Source organism: Camponotus vicinus, unplaced genomic scaffold, assembly GCF_025532165.1.
Source record: "Camponotus vicinus isolate PSW18456_S1 unplaced genomic scaffold, iyCamVici1.0 SCAF_1, whole genome shotgun sequence".
NCBI classification, from domain to species: Eukaryota; Metazoa; Arthropoda; class Insecta; order Hymenoptera; family Formicidae; genus Camponotus; species Camponotus vicinus.
In genome coordinates, this window is record NW_028141945.1 from 39,300,217 (window position 1) to 39,318,219 (window position 18,003).

General features: G+C 28.1%; 5 protein-coding genes across 8 annotated transcripts in view; 2 read left to right on the plus strand and 3 right to left on the minus strand.

Annotated features, from left to right (window-relative positions):
• Crb (cell polarity complex component crumbs) overlaps positions 1–5,219 on the plus strand; it is a 33,961-nt gene extending 28,742 nt beyond the window's left edge. For all 3 annotated transcript variants that reach the window (XM_083091441.1, XM_083091458.1, XM_083091448.1), the window contains 3 exons: positions 127–447; positions 848–943; positions 1,774–5,219. In XM_083091441.1, coding sequence (XP_082947567.1) covers positions 127–447; positions 848–943; positions 1,774–2,010 — 654 coding nt within the window. In that variant the 3' untranslated portion in view covers positions 2,011–5,219. The remainder of the gene's footprint in view (positions 1–126; positions 448–847; positions 944–1,773) is intronic.
• Endog (endonuclease G, mitochondrial) lies at positions 5,208–7,437 on the minus strand. Its single transcript, XM_083091490.1, has 5 exons — positions 7,013–7,437; positions 6,451–6,644; positions 6,063–6,299; positions 5,733–5,913; positions 5,208–5,529 (listed from the first exon to the last, which is right to left on the minus strand). Exons 1-5 carry the CDS (start codon positions 7,277–7,279, stop codon positions 5,425–5,427), a joined length of 984 nt encoding a protein of 327 aa, XP_082947616.1. The 5' UTR covers positions 7,280–7,437; the 3' UTR covers positions 5,208–5,424.
• A 436-nt stretch (positions 7,438–7,873) lies between these two features.
• On the minus strand, positions 7,874–11,771 carry Rad9 (cell cycle checkpoint control protein Rad9). Its single transcript, XM_083091474.1, has 6 exons — positions 11,440–11,771; positions 10,834–11,036; positions 10,567–10,731; positions 10,143–10,299; positions 9,713–9,884; positions 7,874–9,343 (listed from the first exon to the last, which is right to left on the minus strand). The coding sequence occupies exons 1-6, from the start codon at positions 11,600–11,602 to the stop codon at positions 8,653–8,655; spliced, it is 1,551 nt and encodes a 516-aa protein (XP_082947600.1). The 5' UTR covers positions 11,603–11,771; the 3' UTR covers positions 7,874–8,652.
• Positions 11,772–11,982: 211 nt separating this feature from the next.
• Positions 11,983–14,599, plus strand: Vps29 (vacuolar protein sorting 29). The gene is made up of 4 exons (XM_083091433.1): positions 11,983–12,125; positions 12,506–12,697; positions 13,792–14,027; positions 14,304–14,599. The coding sequence occupies exons 1-4, from the start codon at positions 12,123–12,125 to the stop codon at positions 14,419–14,421; spliced, it is 549 nt and encodes a 182-aa protein (XP_082947559.1). The 5' UTR covers positions 11,983–12,122; the 3' UTR covers positions 14,422–14,599.
• Positions 14,600–15,426: 827 nt separating this feature from the next.
• On the minus strand, positions 15,427–17,509 carry Ufd1-like (ubiquitin fusion-degradation 1-like). Of its 2 annotated transcripts, none has more exons than XM_083091412.1 (5): positions 17,351–17,509; positions 17,113–17,233; positions 16,892–17,046; positions 16,087–16,638; positions 15,427–15,674 (listed from the first exon to the last, which is right to left on the minus strand). In XM_083091412.1, the coding sequence occupies exons 1-5, from the start codon at positions 17,351–17,353 to the stop codon at positions 15,603–15,605; spliced, it is 903 nt and encodes a 300-aa protein (XP_082947538.1). In that variant the 5' UTR covers positions 17,354–17,509; the 3' UTR covers positions 15,427–15,602. The 2 variants fall into 2 exon arrangements, with proteins under 2 accessions (XP_082947538.1, XP_082947546.1); XM_083091420.1 differs by having other exon boundaries at positions 17,109–17,233.
• Between the last annotated feature and the right edge of the window lie 494 nt (positions 17,510–18,003).

The following is an 18,003-nucleotide window of genomic DNA, read 5'->3' on the forward strand; positions in this document are numbered from 1 at the left end:
TTTCCTGAATTCTTAAGTTCTTAAATTGAAATTGTTATTCCGAGTTTTGTACAATTTTTTACGGGTTAAAATTCCTAAAATTTCTTTATGTTTTCTAATAATTATGCAATTGTTATTATAAAATAGACGCCGAAATGCACCTGCTCTCTCGGTTACTCCGGTATGTATTGCGAGACCAATATCGATGATTGCGCGCCGGATCTTGAAGGTAACGTGCCCTGCAAGAATGATGGCAAGTGTTATGATGGAGTGAGTAGCTTTACGTGCGACTGCCAGGGCACTGGATACACCGGTCCTCATTGCTCCATTGACGTGGACGAGTGTCAAAATCCGGAGATTGATTGCGGGCACGGTAAATGTGAGAATCTGCAAGGTACTTACCAGTGCATCTGCGATCCCGGCTATTGCGGATACAATAATTGCGACATGGTGGATCCCTGCCAAGAAGTGAGTTCTTCAGCATGCTGTTAAAAAATAAAATGACAAAGAAATGATAACAAATGTGATAAGTAATAGATATTTATAAAAATTTTATATTACTTAAATTTAATAAATAAGAAAGCAGAAACGCACGTTTCTAAAAATTAAACGTTTCTAAAAATGTTTCTCAAAATTAATAAACAAGTTTTTGGGAAATTGAGAAAAATGTGTGTGTGTGTGTGTGTGTGTGTGTGTGTGTGTGATAGTATTGATGTGCTTTAAAAAAAAAAAAAAAAAACGAGTCTCTTTCGAGAAACTTCAGTAATAAAAAATTATAACTTTAAAATGAGAAAGTAAAGTAGCATAATATTTGTGTTCACTCGTTTTATTGCTATATATATTAATTTTATTTTATTTTTATATTTAGGATTATTGCCAGAACGGTGGTACATGTAAATGTGCTCACGATGGCAGATACGAATGCCATTGCACTTCTGAATATACAGGACAAAATTGTACAGAGGTAAGATAAAATTTAAAGAGAAATTCTTTTTAGATTAGATTATGTACATACAAGATACAAAGAGATAAAAACTAGTTTATCTTATAATTAATAATGTGATAAACATAGTAAGAATACATGAAATACAGTACATCATCATTCTGCACCATATAGTTATGCAAACAGAAAGCAATTATTCGTTTCTCGAATTTTTACGATGAAAAAATGTATTTATAATAAATATTACATAATAATTGATAAAAGTTTTTAAACTTTTCCATAACATATACAAATTTTCTTATAATTAAAATATGTTCTAAAAATTAAAATTTGTTAACATTATAATTATTATTTTTATATTAGAATATTACTTCATATAGAACATTATTTATGAAAAAGTATTATAATTCGTTAAAATGTTATGTATATAAATAATTTTAAGTTGTTTTCAAAATTTTATATTATAAATATTTATTATATAATATAAATATGTATGTGTATATGTGTGCATGTGTTTTGTAAATTCAATCTTTTTTTTATAAAAAAAAACATACATATGGTATGTGTAAATTTCTTATAAAATGTCGACTTTTACAAGGAATGTTTTATAAAGATGTTTTATAAAGATTAAAATTTTTTATAAAAAAGCTGATTTTTTTTACAAAAACTATAACATATGTAATGTATATTATATTCTGTAAATTTGTTATTTAAACAAAATTCCTTTGTTCATAAATCGAATTAATTAATTATAACATATGTATGTGTATGTGTTAATACACAATTAGTATACATAAGTATACTTATTTACTTCTTTATATTAATAATTTCAAAAAATAATTATTCTTTAGAAAGCTACTGTAGCCAACAATTTGGGTAGTCAAGTTCTCGGTATAGCGGTCATTGTGGGCCCGATCGTGGGCTGCCTTCTCCTCATCGCTATCGGCTCCCTTGTTGCGTTTTTCATGATGGCGAGAAAAAAGCGTGCAACACGTGGTACGTACAGTCCCAGTGCTCAAGAATTCAGCAATCCGCGAGTGGAAATGGATAATGTGATGAAGCCTCCACCAGAAGAGAGATTAATCTAATTGAAGAGACATATAATTGATTTAATTAAAGCAATGCGGACAAACCTCGATATATGGAAACTGCTTTTTTTTCAAAAAAGCAGATTTTATAAGCGCAAACAAATAGTAAAGATAAAATTATGATTTTATTAAAATTCTCTTGATTGTAAAAATTAAAATTCTTTTTTGTATGTGAAATGAAGTTTATGCGAATTAAGATTCTTCTAAAATTAAATTTATTTAAAATTAAAATTAAATTTATTACGATGTATAAATTAAAGTCACAATTGTGTATTTACTATATCATAATATTTAAATTATTAAATATCTAATAATATGACATATTGAAATTGACAATTCGTTGATGTTCCATATATCGAAAAATATGTTTGTATAGCCTAGTCTTCCGAAAACGTGATTTGTTCGATTGCAAAGTTTCTCAATTTAAATAATGCAGATTACTCGATGAATGACCGTAGATTGAAACGATTACTCATCGCGTCTTCTAGTCCTCATTACTTCATTATAACAAAAAGATATAAATGAATTAGAAAAAATTTACTGTAACATATGTTATAGTAAAAAAAAATCTCATGTTATTTTGAGATTAGTTCAAAAATTTCCGTGAAATCCTTTTAATTTATTGATTACTTATATGATAATTATATGGGCAAAAGGATTTCAAAATTAATGATAAAATAAATATGCATAAGAGCTTGCACTTTATCAATCATTTGATTTTGAGATATATTTTGCAAAATAGAATTCTGAGAAAATATAGACTAAGTCAAATGTAAACTGATAAAAAAAAGGGAATAGAAAGAGAAGTGATTTAAAATGATATATCTCAGAATAACTAAAAGTGTTTAACATTAACTTCTTCATAAGAAGATTCATATATCAATTACTTCTACAATATATCTGAGATGTCGAGATGTTTGATGTAATTTTTTATGCATATTTATCAATAATTAATTTAATAATATTCTCACAACGGACTTCTCGATAGTATGTTTATCATCAGAAAAAATAATTATTGATCAAGTTTTGCCAATAAGTTTTGGAAACTCTGCACATATTGAATGAAATGAAAGCATTTTATTGCTTCGAGTTTCCTGAATATCATAAAGAATGCCTCCGAGAAAAATATATAACGTACATTAATATATTTCTTAAATAATCTGTTTCAAAAATGATTATTATTAAAATCATAATTTTAAATGAAAATTTTTTAAATTGAATCCGAGGGACCAATAATAATGCAATTAGATTTGAAAAATTAAACATTTATAAATCCAAATATCTTGGAAAAATAAGCTCGAAAAGCTTAATATTTAAAAGATTTATGAATTTTAAAATTTATAAATACTAAAAGTAAAGAACTTGAGAAGAAAAAACTCGAATTTAATTCTAATGATGTGCTTGCCTAAAAGGATTTCATAGAATAATAGTAAAGAGAGTGATTTATGCCTCTCCCTCTCTCTCTCTCTCCAAGACACACTTTATAGATGATATGCGTAAAATATAGATCCCTCCCATGTGTAGATTGTAACAAAGTGTACTTAACGCTTTCAAAAGTGTCCTTAAGATGTTAGGTAATACTCGAAGGAGACAAAGTAATCAAACCCGTCCATTTTAGTGCCTAATTCTTCTTAAAGAGATATTATTTATAAGTTGCGATGCTGCAATATCGATAGAAAAAGAAGGAACAAACTAGACAAAATTTCAGAAAACGTACATGTAAAACATATAGGAGATCTCCGAGTATAATACATAAAATGTTTTCATATTTGTGAAAAAATAGGCGAATTAAAGGAAATTATCCTGTGAATTCAAATTTTTAATCCTAAAAATTCCAAAGGATTAATTTTATAAAATTGCGTATTTCTTTATTGTATTTTTTAAATTTGATTTATATATCATCCATTCTTTTTCTTGCTATTTCTAAACTTTTCTTTATATTCTAAATTTTCCTTTATATTTCTTTTTATCGCTATTTATTATACACACACACACACGCGCGCGCACACACACACATATGCTATTATTTAATTTAATTAAATTTTATTTTCTTCTAGAGTTCAATATTAATTAAATTGTAATAATTTTACATTTGTAATAATTTTTCTTTTAATTTAACTTTAATAAAATCTTTTCTTAGGAATCATGCATATGTCACCTTTTTACTCTAGTTCTAATATTCTTCATTTTTCACTTTTTTATTAAATTTTACCTCTTTTAAATTGATCTTAATCTTTCTTATTTAAAATTTTTTTTTTGTTGAATCATAATATAATGGAAGAAAGTAAATCAAATATTATATAATGTGTGAAATTTCATTTAATTTGCCTATCTCTCTCTTTCTCCATGCGAGAATTATGTATACTATGTCATAATATTGTTAAGTAGCGACATGTATTCCGACTTATTCTGAAGAGATGACGATTTTGTCATCGAATGTTTTCACGATACGAGCAAAATGAAAAAGAGAACTTTAAATGCTCGCATAAGATTCGTACTGTCGCGCCTGTTAATTTTGTACATAGACTAGCTCATAAACTTAATCGAGAAGATTATTTTAAGGATTTTAAGATTATATTAAGGAATTTATCATTTATATTTAGAACTTTTGTATGGCTATTAGTATTATTTAATGATAATGAATAGTACTTATTAATCGGTACGTAATTATATTACCACGACCAAAGTAGAACGGCGAGACATTTTTAAGAGTTATAAGAATTTATTCTCTAAAACGCGATTTTTTCTTGTGTAAGTGTATCTGATTCATCTTTTTAAAGCGTTTGTTCAAGACTGAATTTTTAACATAAAATAAGAAAAAAAGCTTAAGTATATTCCAGAAAAATAGATTAAATTAAATCATTTTTTGTAATCTTATTACTTTATTATGCTAACGTATGTTTAAAAATTGCTCGAATACATGTATAATTCGAAAAATTAATATCTTTTTTTCTCTCACTTTTGTGTGTAAAGTTTTTCATAAATATAATTTATTTCACAAATGTATCCGTACCTAAACTCATACTTTCTCTCTTTTTCTTTTGATAAAAGAAACAAGAGAATAAATAAATTCGAATGCAAGCATTTTATTCAAATGTGACAAATGGAAATATGAGGGTACTCCAATAGAGCGTGTTACTTAAGACAAAATGATTCCAAGTGGATAATTAAATGTACAAAATCAATAAATGCATATATAATTTAACAAACAGTTCTATATTATTTCGATAAAATATAGCTAAAATAATATATAATATATATGTCATAATTGATAAAACTCCTAAAAATTATGTATAATAATAGTTTTAGAATTTCTAACTAAATTTATATATATGCTTGATGACATTTAGAAATTAAGAATCTTTGTACAATTGTAATTCAAAATTGAGATTCTTTATTATTTAAGAGCAGTCGTTAAAGCAAGCCTATCCTTTTGCCATTTACCTTGCTTAATTTGTCGCGCGATATTTTGTCAAAAAATAAAAGTCCAGCAGCACGTTCAACATTCTCTGGTGGCACCTATTAATTAAAATTAATTATATTCTTGTAATTATTATATTTTCGTAAATTCATTTCTTATATCTTATTTTATAATACCCAAATAACTGATGAAAGAAAATCATATTTTGTTATTTATTATTATTTTATTTTATTTAATCTTAATATTCCGATTAATTACGCTTTGATTGTATTTATCGTACGAGATGTAAACACACATATACCTGGAAATTAGTGAGCGGTGCATTATCATCAATTGGCGCGTTTGGCATCACAAAAGCCTCCATATCCAACTTGCCATCATTTGTCTCGCCAACAACCACTTTGTAAAAATGAGTAGGTACCGCCACATGATTCGCGCCTATCACTTCGTAACGCACATACTTTTTTCCATCTGGCTCTTTCCTACAAATAAAAAGAGATCAAAACATTTTTATTACATTATTAATTTTAAAAATTAATATTTTAAGGAAAACTAGTTAATAAAAAAATATTTGTTAAGTAATATTCTACAATGAGCAAAATGGAAGGAAATTGCAAGGAAAAAAACACACTTGGGAAGATATAATGGCCCTGTGCACACATAAACATCTTTATAGACATTTGTCAATTTTCGAACATGTTTCTCCAATCTGTTCCAGGAATCTCTGTTGAAACCTACACCGACTTGCGGTGCCATATTGGAGAGAAAAAAGGTTTGCTCCATATGATTTTGTTCCATTTTATGATTTCCAGCTGCAGCCAAGTGACCACGATCATAGCCACTTCCCTTGTAATCTGTATTATCCGATCTATTGGTATCTCATCAAGATTAAAAGATTCAATTAATTTTAGCAAATTAATCGATTAAACAGAATTAGTAATAAACTTTGAAACAATTTTAATATTAATAACATATAAAAATTATTTTAGTTTTAATTACGCTTTTATTTTTCCATTCACCTGAAGAAAGGATGTATACTCTGATCAGGCTTGAATTCGCATTTTGAGCGATCCACTTCATTTTTACACTGTAATCTTTCTTTAGTCAAGTGTTCAAACACCCAGTGAGCGACTTTATTTCTCCTGTCGTATGATAACACGAAATCCTCGTATGACCTGATATGATCCAACCCGGGAAAACCAAATTTCATAATCTGTCACAATGTCCGGTATAATTTATTTGTCTAGTACAATTTTTATCATGATGTTATAATTATTAATATTTCTCTAAACATTGGTATATTGTTAAATTATAAATTTGATTTTTTATTTAAAAAGATACTCTATAAAAAATTATTTATTATTATATGCTATTGTGACTTTACTTATTACTGACATATTCCAGTATAATTTAACTATTTTATTACATTATCCTTTATATATCCTTTATCTCTCATTTTTTTCCTTCTTCATCAGAATTAAATTGATTATATTATTATGAATTATCTAATCTAAATAATATATTATTAAATTATCTAAATTGATGTCATACACTAAATAAATTTGTTTGACTGTCACTTACTTGCGACACTCTCGTAGCGATGGAAGACACTTTGGAACCCATCTCACGGATACTTTCAGCGGACGTCAAAGAAGTGGCCGCCGAAACAGTACCAAACAAGGGCAATCCTGGCATACTTCGAATTGGTATCCTCGATAAAATGTTCGTTTCATTGTCTTTTTCGTTCGAATATCGCTTTTGTTCGGAAAGCTTGCCCAAATACCAGCCTCCTAAACCCACACTGCTAAGAGTGGTCAGATTAAACGCTACTTGTTTTATACCATTCATGTTTTCCTTATATTTTGTAATAGTAGTAGTAGTAGTTGTATTTGCGAAAACAAGCTTTCAACGAAGACACACTTATGCTATCGGCACTTTATAATGCGAGGTTAAAAATACTGCGAAAGTTGCGAGACCACACAAGCACGTGTATTGTGACGTACGATAATAGAGGGGGGGGAGTATACGGGGTGTCTCAAATATACGCGTATATGAAGACAATTTAAAACTTGTATACGTTTTTATATATGCGCGCGCGCGCGTGTGTATGTGTGTGTGCATATATATCAAAATAGAATGTTTCATAAAATTTTAATATTTTTAAATTGAAATATATATATATATATATATATATATATATATATATATCTCAATTAAAAAATATTAAAATTTTATTATATCTTAAAAAATATTATATTTGACAAGATTAGATATTTTATTAAGTTTTATTAAATTTGACAAAAAGAAAAGTTTATCTTTATTATTTTTGGATAAAATTTATCAATCTTTTGTAATTTTTATACATACTTACATCTTTAGCATATAAAATAAAACGAATATACATACAAATTTGAAAAGGAGTATAAAGCAACAAGAGGCTACTTTTTAAGTCATATGTAAAAACTTTCTTTATTTAAAAATCTTTCCAAAAGGAAGGTTTTATCTATAATAACACTTAAATTCTATTACCTTGATTCTTTTTAAAATAACCTTGTGCTGCGCTATTTGCTATTTTTTACACTTTGACCAATACAGTTATCTTTTTCCATGAGATCTCATTTATATATATATAGTGTGTGTGTGTGTGTGTGTGTATGTATGTATATATATATATATATATATATATATATATATATATATATATGTATGTATATGTATATGTATACACATATAGTACACCTCTAAATTTATTTAATAATAAAATTCAAATAAAGTTTGTATAAATCTAATAATTAGAATTTGTCCAGCATGTATGAGAGATTTATGTAAATGTGTGTGTATATAGTATACAGTTAATATATATCTGCAACAGAATTATTTAATATTAAAAGGATGTAATAAGCTTTGAAGCATTTGAAAAGTTTTTTTTTTTAATTTTATAAGATAAAATTTAAAGAAATATTCATATGTATTTAACAATATATTATAAATTAATATGTATCGATATTCACATCATGAAAGACAAAAAGATTATCGTCTTATTTTTCAAATAAAAAAAAAGTATTTAATCCTTCAAGAAAATCAAATAAATAATTCTTTTAAACAAAATATTACATTGTAGTTAACTGTCTAATGAAATTACACAATTGTAATATTGAGGAAATTGATTTTAACCGATTCCGATTTATATATATGTATATAATACATGTGAAGATAGTACTTCAATCGCTATTATTCTCGTCAGAATCTTCTACCAAGATAGTATTGTAACCAGGTAACATCTGAGGATCAAAAGTGTTCTGAAAACACTTCTGGAATACTAATTTGGCTTTCTTAGTTGCCTGACGTAGCGGTGACGGTGATTGCAGCACACTTTCTCCCAAGTTTATACACTGTCCTACGGTTTGCTCTTGCAATTCGCAATCCTCCTCGTCACTTACCGACTTTCGTTTCGCGATGTTAGAGAATACAGATTTCACCAGTTTCCGCTGGTCATCCGGAATCTTTTTGTTAATCATTGAAGATGTTGCGCTGACAGGATTAAGCAATAAACGGCTTTGTTTCAAACTTCTCTCTTGGGCACTATTTATAGAATTATTCGCTTCCACTGAAATAATGTTTACAGAAGTGGTCTGGTTGAGCATCTTGTCCATTTGATTTTCCTTTTTCTCTGGTCTATTCTTAATTATATTATCGACTACAAGCTCGGAAGGGAGAGTAGACTTTTTAATTCGATTTGAAGATTTATTGATGCGTTTGGAAATGTTCCTCGAAGAAGCACTTTTTCTTCTAATAGGTTGCACTTGTTTGTTGATGGTCGATGAATCCGATTGACTATCACTATCCGGACTTAGAGTTGATAATAGCAATTTTACCTCAAGTCCCTGATTCTTCAATGTAAGCAGCATTGGTCTGAAAAATGTTATATACAAGATCAAGGTTTTATTTATTAAAATATAATTGAAAGAATACGCGCGCGCGCATATACACAAAATTATTATCTATTATATTATTTATCATAATTATTTATTTATAAAACTATTTACTACATTATTAATATATAAAATGCAATATGTGTGTATTTAAAATCTAAAAATATTAGAATATTTATTTTGACACAAAACTACTTAAAATATATTATTATATATAAAGTATACTTATATATTTTAATATAAACATTTTTTCTCTTTCAATGTAATTAATTATTTATTTAAATAAAAGAATATATTAAATAACAAAATTTAATCCACATACTTTATTTTATATTACTTTAATGCATACCTTCCTGCTGTCTCAAAATTTATATTGATTGGAATGCCTATGCTTTCACTAAAAGTGAGCAATGCTCTAACTTCTTTTAAACAAAATGTGATAGTTGTTTCATTGCCCATTACGTAGCGATCAAATTCTCCAGTACCAAAGGCCAATTGGGTGCGTGTAGTATTTACCATGACTGTAGAAAAAAATCAATTAACATTATTTAAGAGCAAAAATAAAAACTACAATCTCATTATCAAATAAATAATAATTTAATAATTATCTCATATTTTTATTAATGTTAAATCACATCAGTGAACGTCTATTATTTGTTAATATGTAATTAACTTATAAGCAACATATTATTAATTAATTTTTTATTCTTATCTTGCTATTATTGATATTAAATTGTGTTTAAAAAATTGATATACTGCATGTCATAAGTTGTATTTACTTGATGCTTCATCTACATAGTTCCTAAGCAACAGCTTGTGCTGCGTTATCTCAAGTGTTATTTCAATCAGATTTTGTGGAAAATTTTGCAGAGCATCCACCAACGTTCGAGCTTGCGATGTCAGTTCATTGATCATACCAGTTTTAGTATACGATGCCTATTCAATTCACATAACTTTATTAGAAAGTAGTTAATTAAAAATTTTAGCTTAGGATACATACAGCATCTTTTCAATATTGAAAAGTCATTTATCCAAATTTTCAGAATGAACATATTCAAAAGATATTAATTTACTTGAACATACTTAAATAGAATTATTCTAGCTTTTAATGTTAGATTATATTATATATGTAATAAATTTAAAACTGCATGAGTTTTGTATTTCAAAAGTTAAACATAACGAGAAGAATGTTTTCAAGTGTACTTGCAACTTTTCAGGTTCCAGAATCGGTGATAAATGGGACTTGTTGACACCGTTCTTATATTTCAAAATAAAGATTAGATTGCAGGAGTTTACCTCCAAACAAATGTGACAATTCTCTACTTGTTTGTCCAATGTATGCGCAGATTTAAAAACAGTCATAGCACTCTGCAAATTACACAATATAATAATAATATAAAAAAGTATAACATAATAAAATAAATATTAGATATCTAATATATGATGCTGAAATAAAACAACAGATATTACTCTCATTGAAATTTTACACTTCTGTGCCTCTTCTTCTTCAAGATCTCCAAGTGTATAGTAAGAAAAAAAATTTTTGTGGAATGTGACATCAGAATATGCCGATTTTGCCATATTGACTGTGCGAAAAGATATAAATTCCTGTTGTGGATTTACATACATTTCATCCCCAATTTTTGCCAACATATGTATTGCCTTTGCTAATGCTATCAAAATGTTAAAATCATCAAATATTAATTAACAATTAAACAAAAATTATTAATATTAAAATACTACTATAAAATTATTAATCATTCGGAAGAAATTTCATAAATTCTTTGATATGCATATAGTATTAAGCTTTTCATATTACGCTTTTATTTTATCTGAATTAATATAAGTATATATATAAAATTTATTATATATGTATATTTTTATAAACAATAACATTTGGAGAGGAGAGAAAAGGTATATTGATAAAACGAGTGATAAAATAAAAATTTAAACATGAAATGAATAATTAAATTAAATTATCGAGAGAACGGCGATATTTTTTGCAAACAATTATCGTACATACAACACACTATTAGTCTGGGCAAAATATAACCTAAAGAAACGAATAATACATACTTTTGACGTTTCCTCCAGGTATGATGCATTTCATATTGATATCTTTGTTATTCCAAATAAAATTGATATTCGTAGAAAAAGTTCTCTTTACTTGTAAATCTGAAGAATTATTATCTGAAGAAAATGTATTGCATACGGGATTCATACTTCTTCGCGCGGTCATAAACGCAAAAAATTATAGATTTTTCGGTGCAATTCGAAATAAATAACATCATAGACAAATTATAAAAGTGGGTAGATTTATTAACTTTCGACCACGGTCTTGTAAGACCGTGCTTTCGACAAATGAAATTGTAGATATTCTAATGAATTTCTTCACTTTTGTAATTTTCACCTCGTATCAAGAACCGTAAGGCCGGGTCTACAATAGGTAACTTAAGCCTTAAGCCTTGAGAGATTGACCAATCACAGTCAAGTATGAAACGAATACTCGACTGTGATTGATCAATTTCTTAGGGCTTAAATTACCTATTGTAGATCGGGACTTACCAGCGCGAGTTATGATTGGCGTTCTGCTTTTCTGCCAAGGTGTGAATGCGCCCTAAGTATACATACTTGTTGACGCGTTCTGCCTCCTTTATATACGTGTCATAATTATAATACAACTTTTTTAATAATTATTGATATCGAGAAGTTTAAAATATTGCAATATATTAGCATATAAGAATTTAATTAGGGAAGTCATGGTAAGTGATGCAAATTTAATTTCTAAATTTGCTAAAAACCGAAAATTGTTTTAATCTAACCTCAAAATAAAAGTGATTTTATATTTATTTTGTAAGTTATATAGAATGGTTAATAGTATTTCTTTAAGAAATAAATCTACACATGCATCATATAATCACTAATTATCTTACAATAAATTTCTTCTTTTTCATTTCTTCATTACTTAATAATCCATTTGGGATAAAATCTTAATAGTGTAAATAAGTATTAATTTCTTTTATAGTTTTTATTTAAAAAATACATATATATATTTAATTTGTTTGAAAATTACTTGATAGGATTCTTAAATCTCTTAAAATGACTTAATTTAAAGAAATATTTTTACAAAAACTTTTTACAGCTTGTATTGGTGTTAGGCGACTTACATATTCCACACAGATGTAGCAGTCTTCCAAGTAAATTCAAAAAGCTGCTAGTACCTGGTAGAATACAGCATATTTTATGCACTGGTAATCTTTGTACAAAGGAATCCTATGATTATCTCAAAACACTAGCCAGTGATGTGCATGTAGTTAGAGGAGATTTTGATGAGGTATGCATTATTCCAGTAGTTTTTTTTAATTATATGCAAATAAAAAAATTTATGAAACATGTGATATATATGTACGTACACACACACACACACACACACACACACACACACACACATATATATATATGGTATATACATGGTGTCCGGAAAATCACTCGCAGTACTTTGGGAAATGATTCGGGACTCAAAAAGAAGGAAAAAAAGCTATACAAATATATAACATAGGTCTGAAAATAAGTCGTTTTCGAGTTATAGCCACTTTTATGTAAAAAAAAATCGTAATTTATAGTCCGCTTGACATCCCTCTTTTTTAAATTGCTTTATAATTTAAAATTTAAATTTTTAAATTTGAATTTTTAAATTTAAATTCCTAAATTTGAATTTTTAAATTTAAATTTTTAAATTTAAATTTTTAAAGAGGGTTGCTAAGCTGACTATAAATTACGATTTTTTTTTATCATAAAAGTGGCTATAACTCGGAATCGACTTATTTTCGGATCTATGTTTATATAGCTTTTTTTTTTTTTTTGGGTCCCCAATCACTTCCCGAATTATTGCGGACGATTTTCCGGAAACCCTGTATAAGTGTATGTGTGTATATGTACACATACATACACACACACACGTACATTTAATACCACATAGTTCGCAAATTTATATATATATATATATATATATATATATATATATATTGTATATATGTGTTATTATATATATTGTGTGTGTGTGTGTATATATATATGTAAAATAAATGTAATTAAATGTGTGACTCAGACGTCAAATGGTACAAGTCTAAAAAATAAAAGTTTGAGACATAAAGACCTTTGCGTTTGCTTTTATCATAAATGATTTAAGTATGCAAGTCTATTGACTTCAACAACAGACAGTATAGTTATACTGATTAATGATAAATGGCATTGTTTGCATTTTAAATCTACTAACAACTCAAAAACAAGTTATGTGGATTTGTATCACTTGACTCAAATATAGTCATAATAAGATTCAGTAATTATAATTAAATTGGTTAAAGAATTCATTTTTAAAAATATAAAAAAAATATGTATGAGAAAATAGAATTTTTTTACTTGTTACAGAATTTAAATTATCCAGAGCAGAAAGTAGTCACTGTAGGCCAGTTCAGAATTGGGCTTTCCCATGGACATCAAGTGGTGCCATGGGGTGATCCTGAATCTTTAGCGCTGATTCAGAGGCAATTGGATGTCGATATTCTGATATCTGGTCATACTCATAAATTTGAGGCATACGAGCATGAAAATAAATTTTACATTAATCCTGGATCAGCTACTGGAGCTTATAATCCTTTGGATACGTAAGACTAATAAATTATAGAAAAAAGAATTCTATACAAAAGAAAAAAGAATTCTATACAATTTTTTAAAAACAAAAAACTTTACTCTTGAAATTTATATTTTTTAAGCTATTGATTTTCTTTTAAATCTCGTAACTTTTTAAATTTAAAATTTAAAATACTTTTTGGGAAAAAAAATAAAGAACTTATTAGGGAAATATAATTTATGATAACAATTAATTGAATACAAGATCTTGTAAGAAAAATTTTGTTTTAATTTTCATTTTTTTCTTCCAGGGCAGTCATACCATCGTTTGTATTAATGGACATTCAGAGCTCAACAGTGGTCACTTATGTGTACCAATTGGTTGGAGATGAAGTGAAAGTAGAGAGAATTGAATATAAGAAAAGTTAGAATCAATGAAATTTTCAGTATGCATTTATTATTGCGATATCTGGAATTCAATAAAAACGCGCATAAACATGTAACATTGCAGGGCACTTGCAATTTACTTCAAATTAATTAATTAAATAAGCATAATTATTGTGTGAATTATATTTGTTGTAAATAAAATAATATCAATTATATGTTATGTAACGTAGATTTTCTCTTGGATTTTTTAAAATGAATTAGTAGAAGCAGAATATTCCTTGCTATTAATAAATGAAATTTCTCTTACATGCAGGGTGTTTAAAATTTCGTGGTACAATTTTTACAAAAGTGGAAGATTTTAAACATTCTAATCTATTTTATATAATTTTAAAACATTTCTATAGAATTTATTTCCTGTGTAGTGTTTGATATATCACCGTTTTAATTTCATTTTTTACATATCCTGCAACTACACGCGTTTATGCAGTCATGATTCGATACATGCATTTATAATTCAATTCTAAGAAAGAATCTAATCATGAATCACATATGTAATTACATATTATGCATAATTTAATTAGCAAGTATAAATTAATTTTTCTTTACATTTGTCCATTATTTACGAATGTCGACAGGTGAATTTGCAAAAATTTGTCACTGGGATGTGGTTTCTTCTTTATAAGAGATCAGACATTTTTGTAGTTCATGCATTAAATATAAAAGTTTGTATAATAAATATAAAGTGACTTTATGAAATTCTATAAATTTATCATATGTATGAATAGCTTAGATGCCAAAGTGATATAAGTCTACTCAAACACGATTTCGAATTATTAACAGATAATGACAATGCGATCTATCAACCAGTATTATAACTATATTGAATTTACTTGTTTTCAAAGTCAATCAGATTGTATAGTTAAATCAGACTTGTATCACTTGATATCTGTGAGAGAGCCACAAATTTAAAATATTTTCTGCGAAAAACAAAGACATTTCAATTTTATTAGGAGATCATAATATTTAATAATATCAATATTCTCAATATAATAACTGAAGCAATTTAATCACGTTTGTAACAAAAAAACATCATTCCAGAATAAAACATTCTTACAAGAAATATTCGTTCGATCTAAGACAAACATTCTTAATTATTCATCTACAAACAAAAAAAATAAACGCTCGTGTATTTGTGTGTGCGTGAGTGTGCGCGCTCGTGCTTATTATTTTCTAGATTTCCTTAGGAGGGTGAATCCTTCGCCACTGAATGCCTTAAATTCGTCTGAATCTTTTATCTATAATGAAACCATATTAATCATATATTTGCACATATACATGCAGAAATTATAATTATAAATATCTAAACACATATAGAATTATTATAATACAAAATAATTATAAATTTATAAATTAAATTAAAGAGAGTACATTTGTTTTTTAATTTTAAATATTATAGATTGTTGCAATTCAGATTATTGGAAAGTAAACTAGATTATTATGTCCACTAGTAGTAGATTATTTCCGTTTAAAGTATAAATATATAAATTCACATATATATAAATTATATATATAAAACTCATCTCTATCTATTTGTATATACATATATATATATATATATATATATATATATATATATATACACACACATCCAAGATTTTGATATTTTATTATTTAAATTCTTTCGTACTTATGTACTTTGGTACTTGCCTCTTTATTATTTGTTGGCTTCATATTGCGCAAAAACCTAAGAGTACCTATCTGATAATCGTAATCAGGTATTCCTCGAACATAAACTGGTTTAGCGGCCAAAGCTTCCTGTTTGGGTGTGTCTTTGCGCTTCTTGCCGTCCAACCGAACGCCCTCACCCTTGAAAGGCACAAAACCGGTCGATGCTGGCATCAAATCGGCCAGATCTTCCATTTCGTCTTCCTCTTTCTTTATTTCTCTCTTTGGTTCTTTATAACCAACTGGTGGTGCAAACTCTACATTCATATCACATTCGATGATACTGACTGCTGAACCAGGTCTGGTCTCTAGAACACACATCTCATAAATCTTTTGATTATATTTAATAGCAACTAAGTCGCCTGTAGTCAGACAGGCAAAGCTACGTAGACCATTCTCCAGCACAGCCTTTGGATTTGTAATGTCTAGGAAGTCTTCCGATTGTGGCTGAAAGCGCGAGAACGTCGCAATTGGTAACGAAACGCTTTCTACATTTAGCAGCTCGCCTTCTTCCAACAAAAGATTATGCATCATCTATAACAAACAGTAAATATATTCTTACATATAATTATTTTAAATTTACTATATTAAAGTTGCTATGAATGTGATATATATTACTGATACATTATAAAAAGTTATAATGTTAGATACATAGTGAAAATATTGTTGATATTTGCCCTTTATGGATAAAATTGAGACAAAAAATTGCAAACGATGCTTTTATAAGTAATTTGATAATAGTTTTATTACAACTAAAGTAACATTTGTATTTCTTACAAATACTAACCCAATAAGGTAAATAGACTTTGCCTTCATCGGCAATAAATTCTAGCACACCGCAATGAGTAATTCTGTTTGTTTTTTTATTGGTCAATTTAAACAACATTGGATAAATAATATTGAGTCGAGTGAGTTGTTCCAGAGCGGACGGTGGCATAATTACTGAAAAATAAATGAATTAATGCAAAATATTTTTTTATTTTCATACAGCTGGCAATCTCTACCGACTCTTGCCACCGCGTTCAACATCCTGGCGATAAGTCCCGGGTAACATCGATACCGAAAAGCATTTGTACTGAGTGTTGAAAGGCCGTGGGATCTCCGGAAACATGTTAAACCCGAATTGAAACTGTCAATTGAAAAGTCATTTTAATCATAATAAATCATATATTAATCTCAATCTGTCTGGTCGAAAAACAAATAAATTTCGACAAGACTTGTCTCTTCCTGCTTGGACGGTTCTTACCATTTTGCAATTGGTTGATTTTTCTGGCAATTTATTTTATAAAACTTTCGTTATACGGTAACGATATAAATTATCTTATTTTGTTTCAAGGTATGTTAAAAACACGTAAGACCAATAAGGAACACGAAACACGAAATACGATGAGACGACTGTTCGGGTGCTTTCCATTTAGCGACACAAGTCGACACAAGCATTATTCTATCTTTTTTTCAGTGAATAACACAAACAAAGATAGAATGACACTTGTGTCGATTTGTGTCGCTAAATGGAAAGCACCCTTCATTGAGAGATTGAGATTGAGAATGGGTGCTTTCCATTCAGCGACGCAAGTCGACACAGGCGGGGAGTATCCCGTTTGACCACGTTGCGAACGACCACAGCCAATTATATCGATCTGTGCCTAGAGTAACCAGCAACGATTAACCAATCGGAGAGTCCAATTTTGAATTGGCCAATTGGCGACGTGGTCAATCGGGTACCCTTCGCTGGTAATAAGCAGTGTGTAAGCGATACATTGGATAGACAAAAAGTAGAAATGATTCTGACTATCTTCCGACTACCAGCACAAGTTCCGATTGGCTTCTGCTTTTCCGCCAAGGTGCGAATGCGCCCTAAAGATCTTTAGTGGCCTAAACTGCAAGAAAATTGATTTG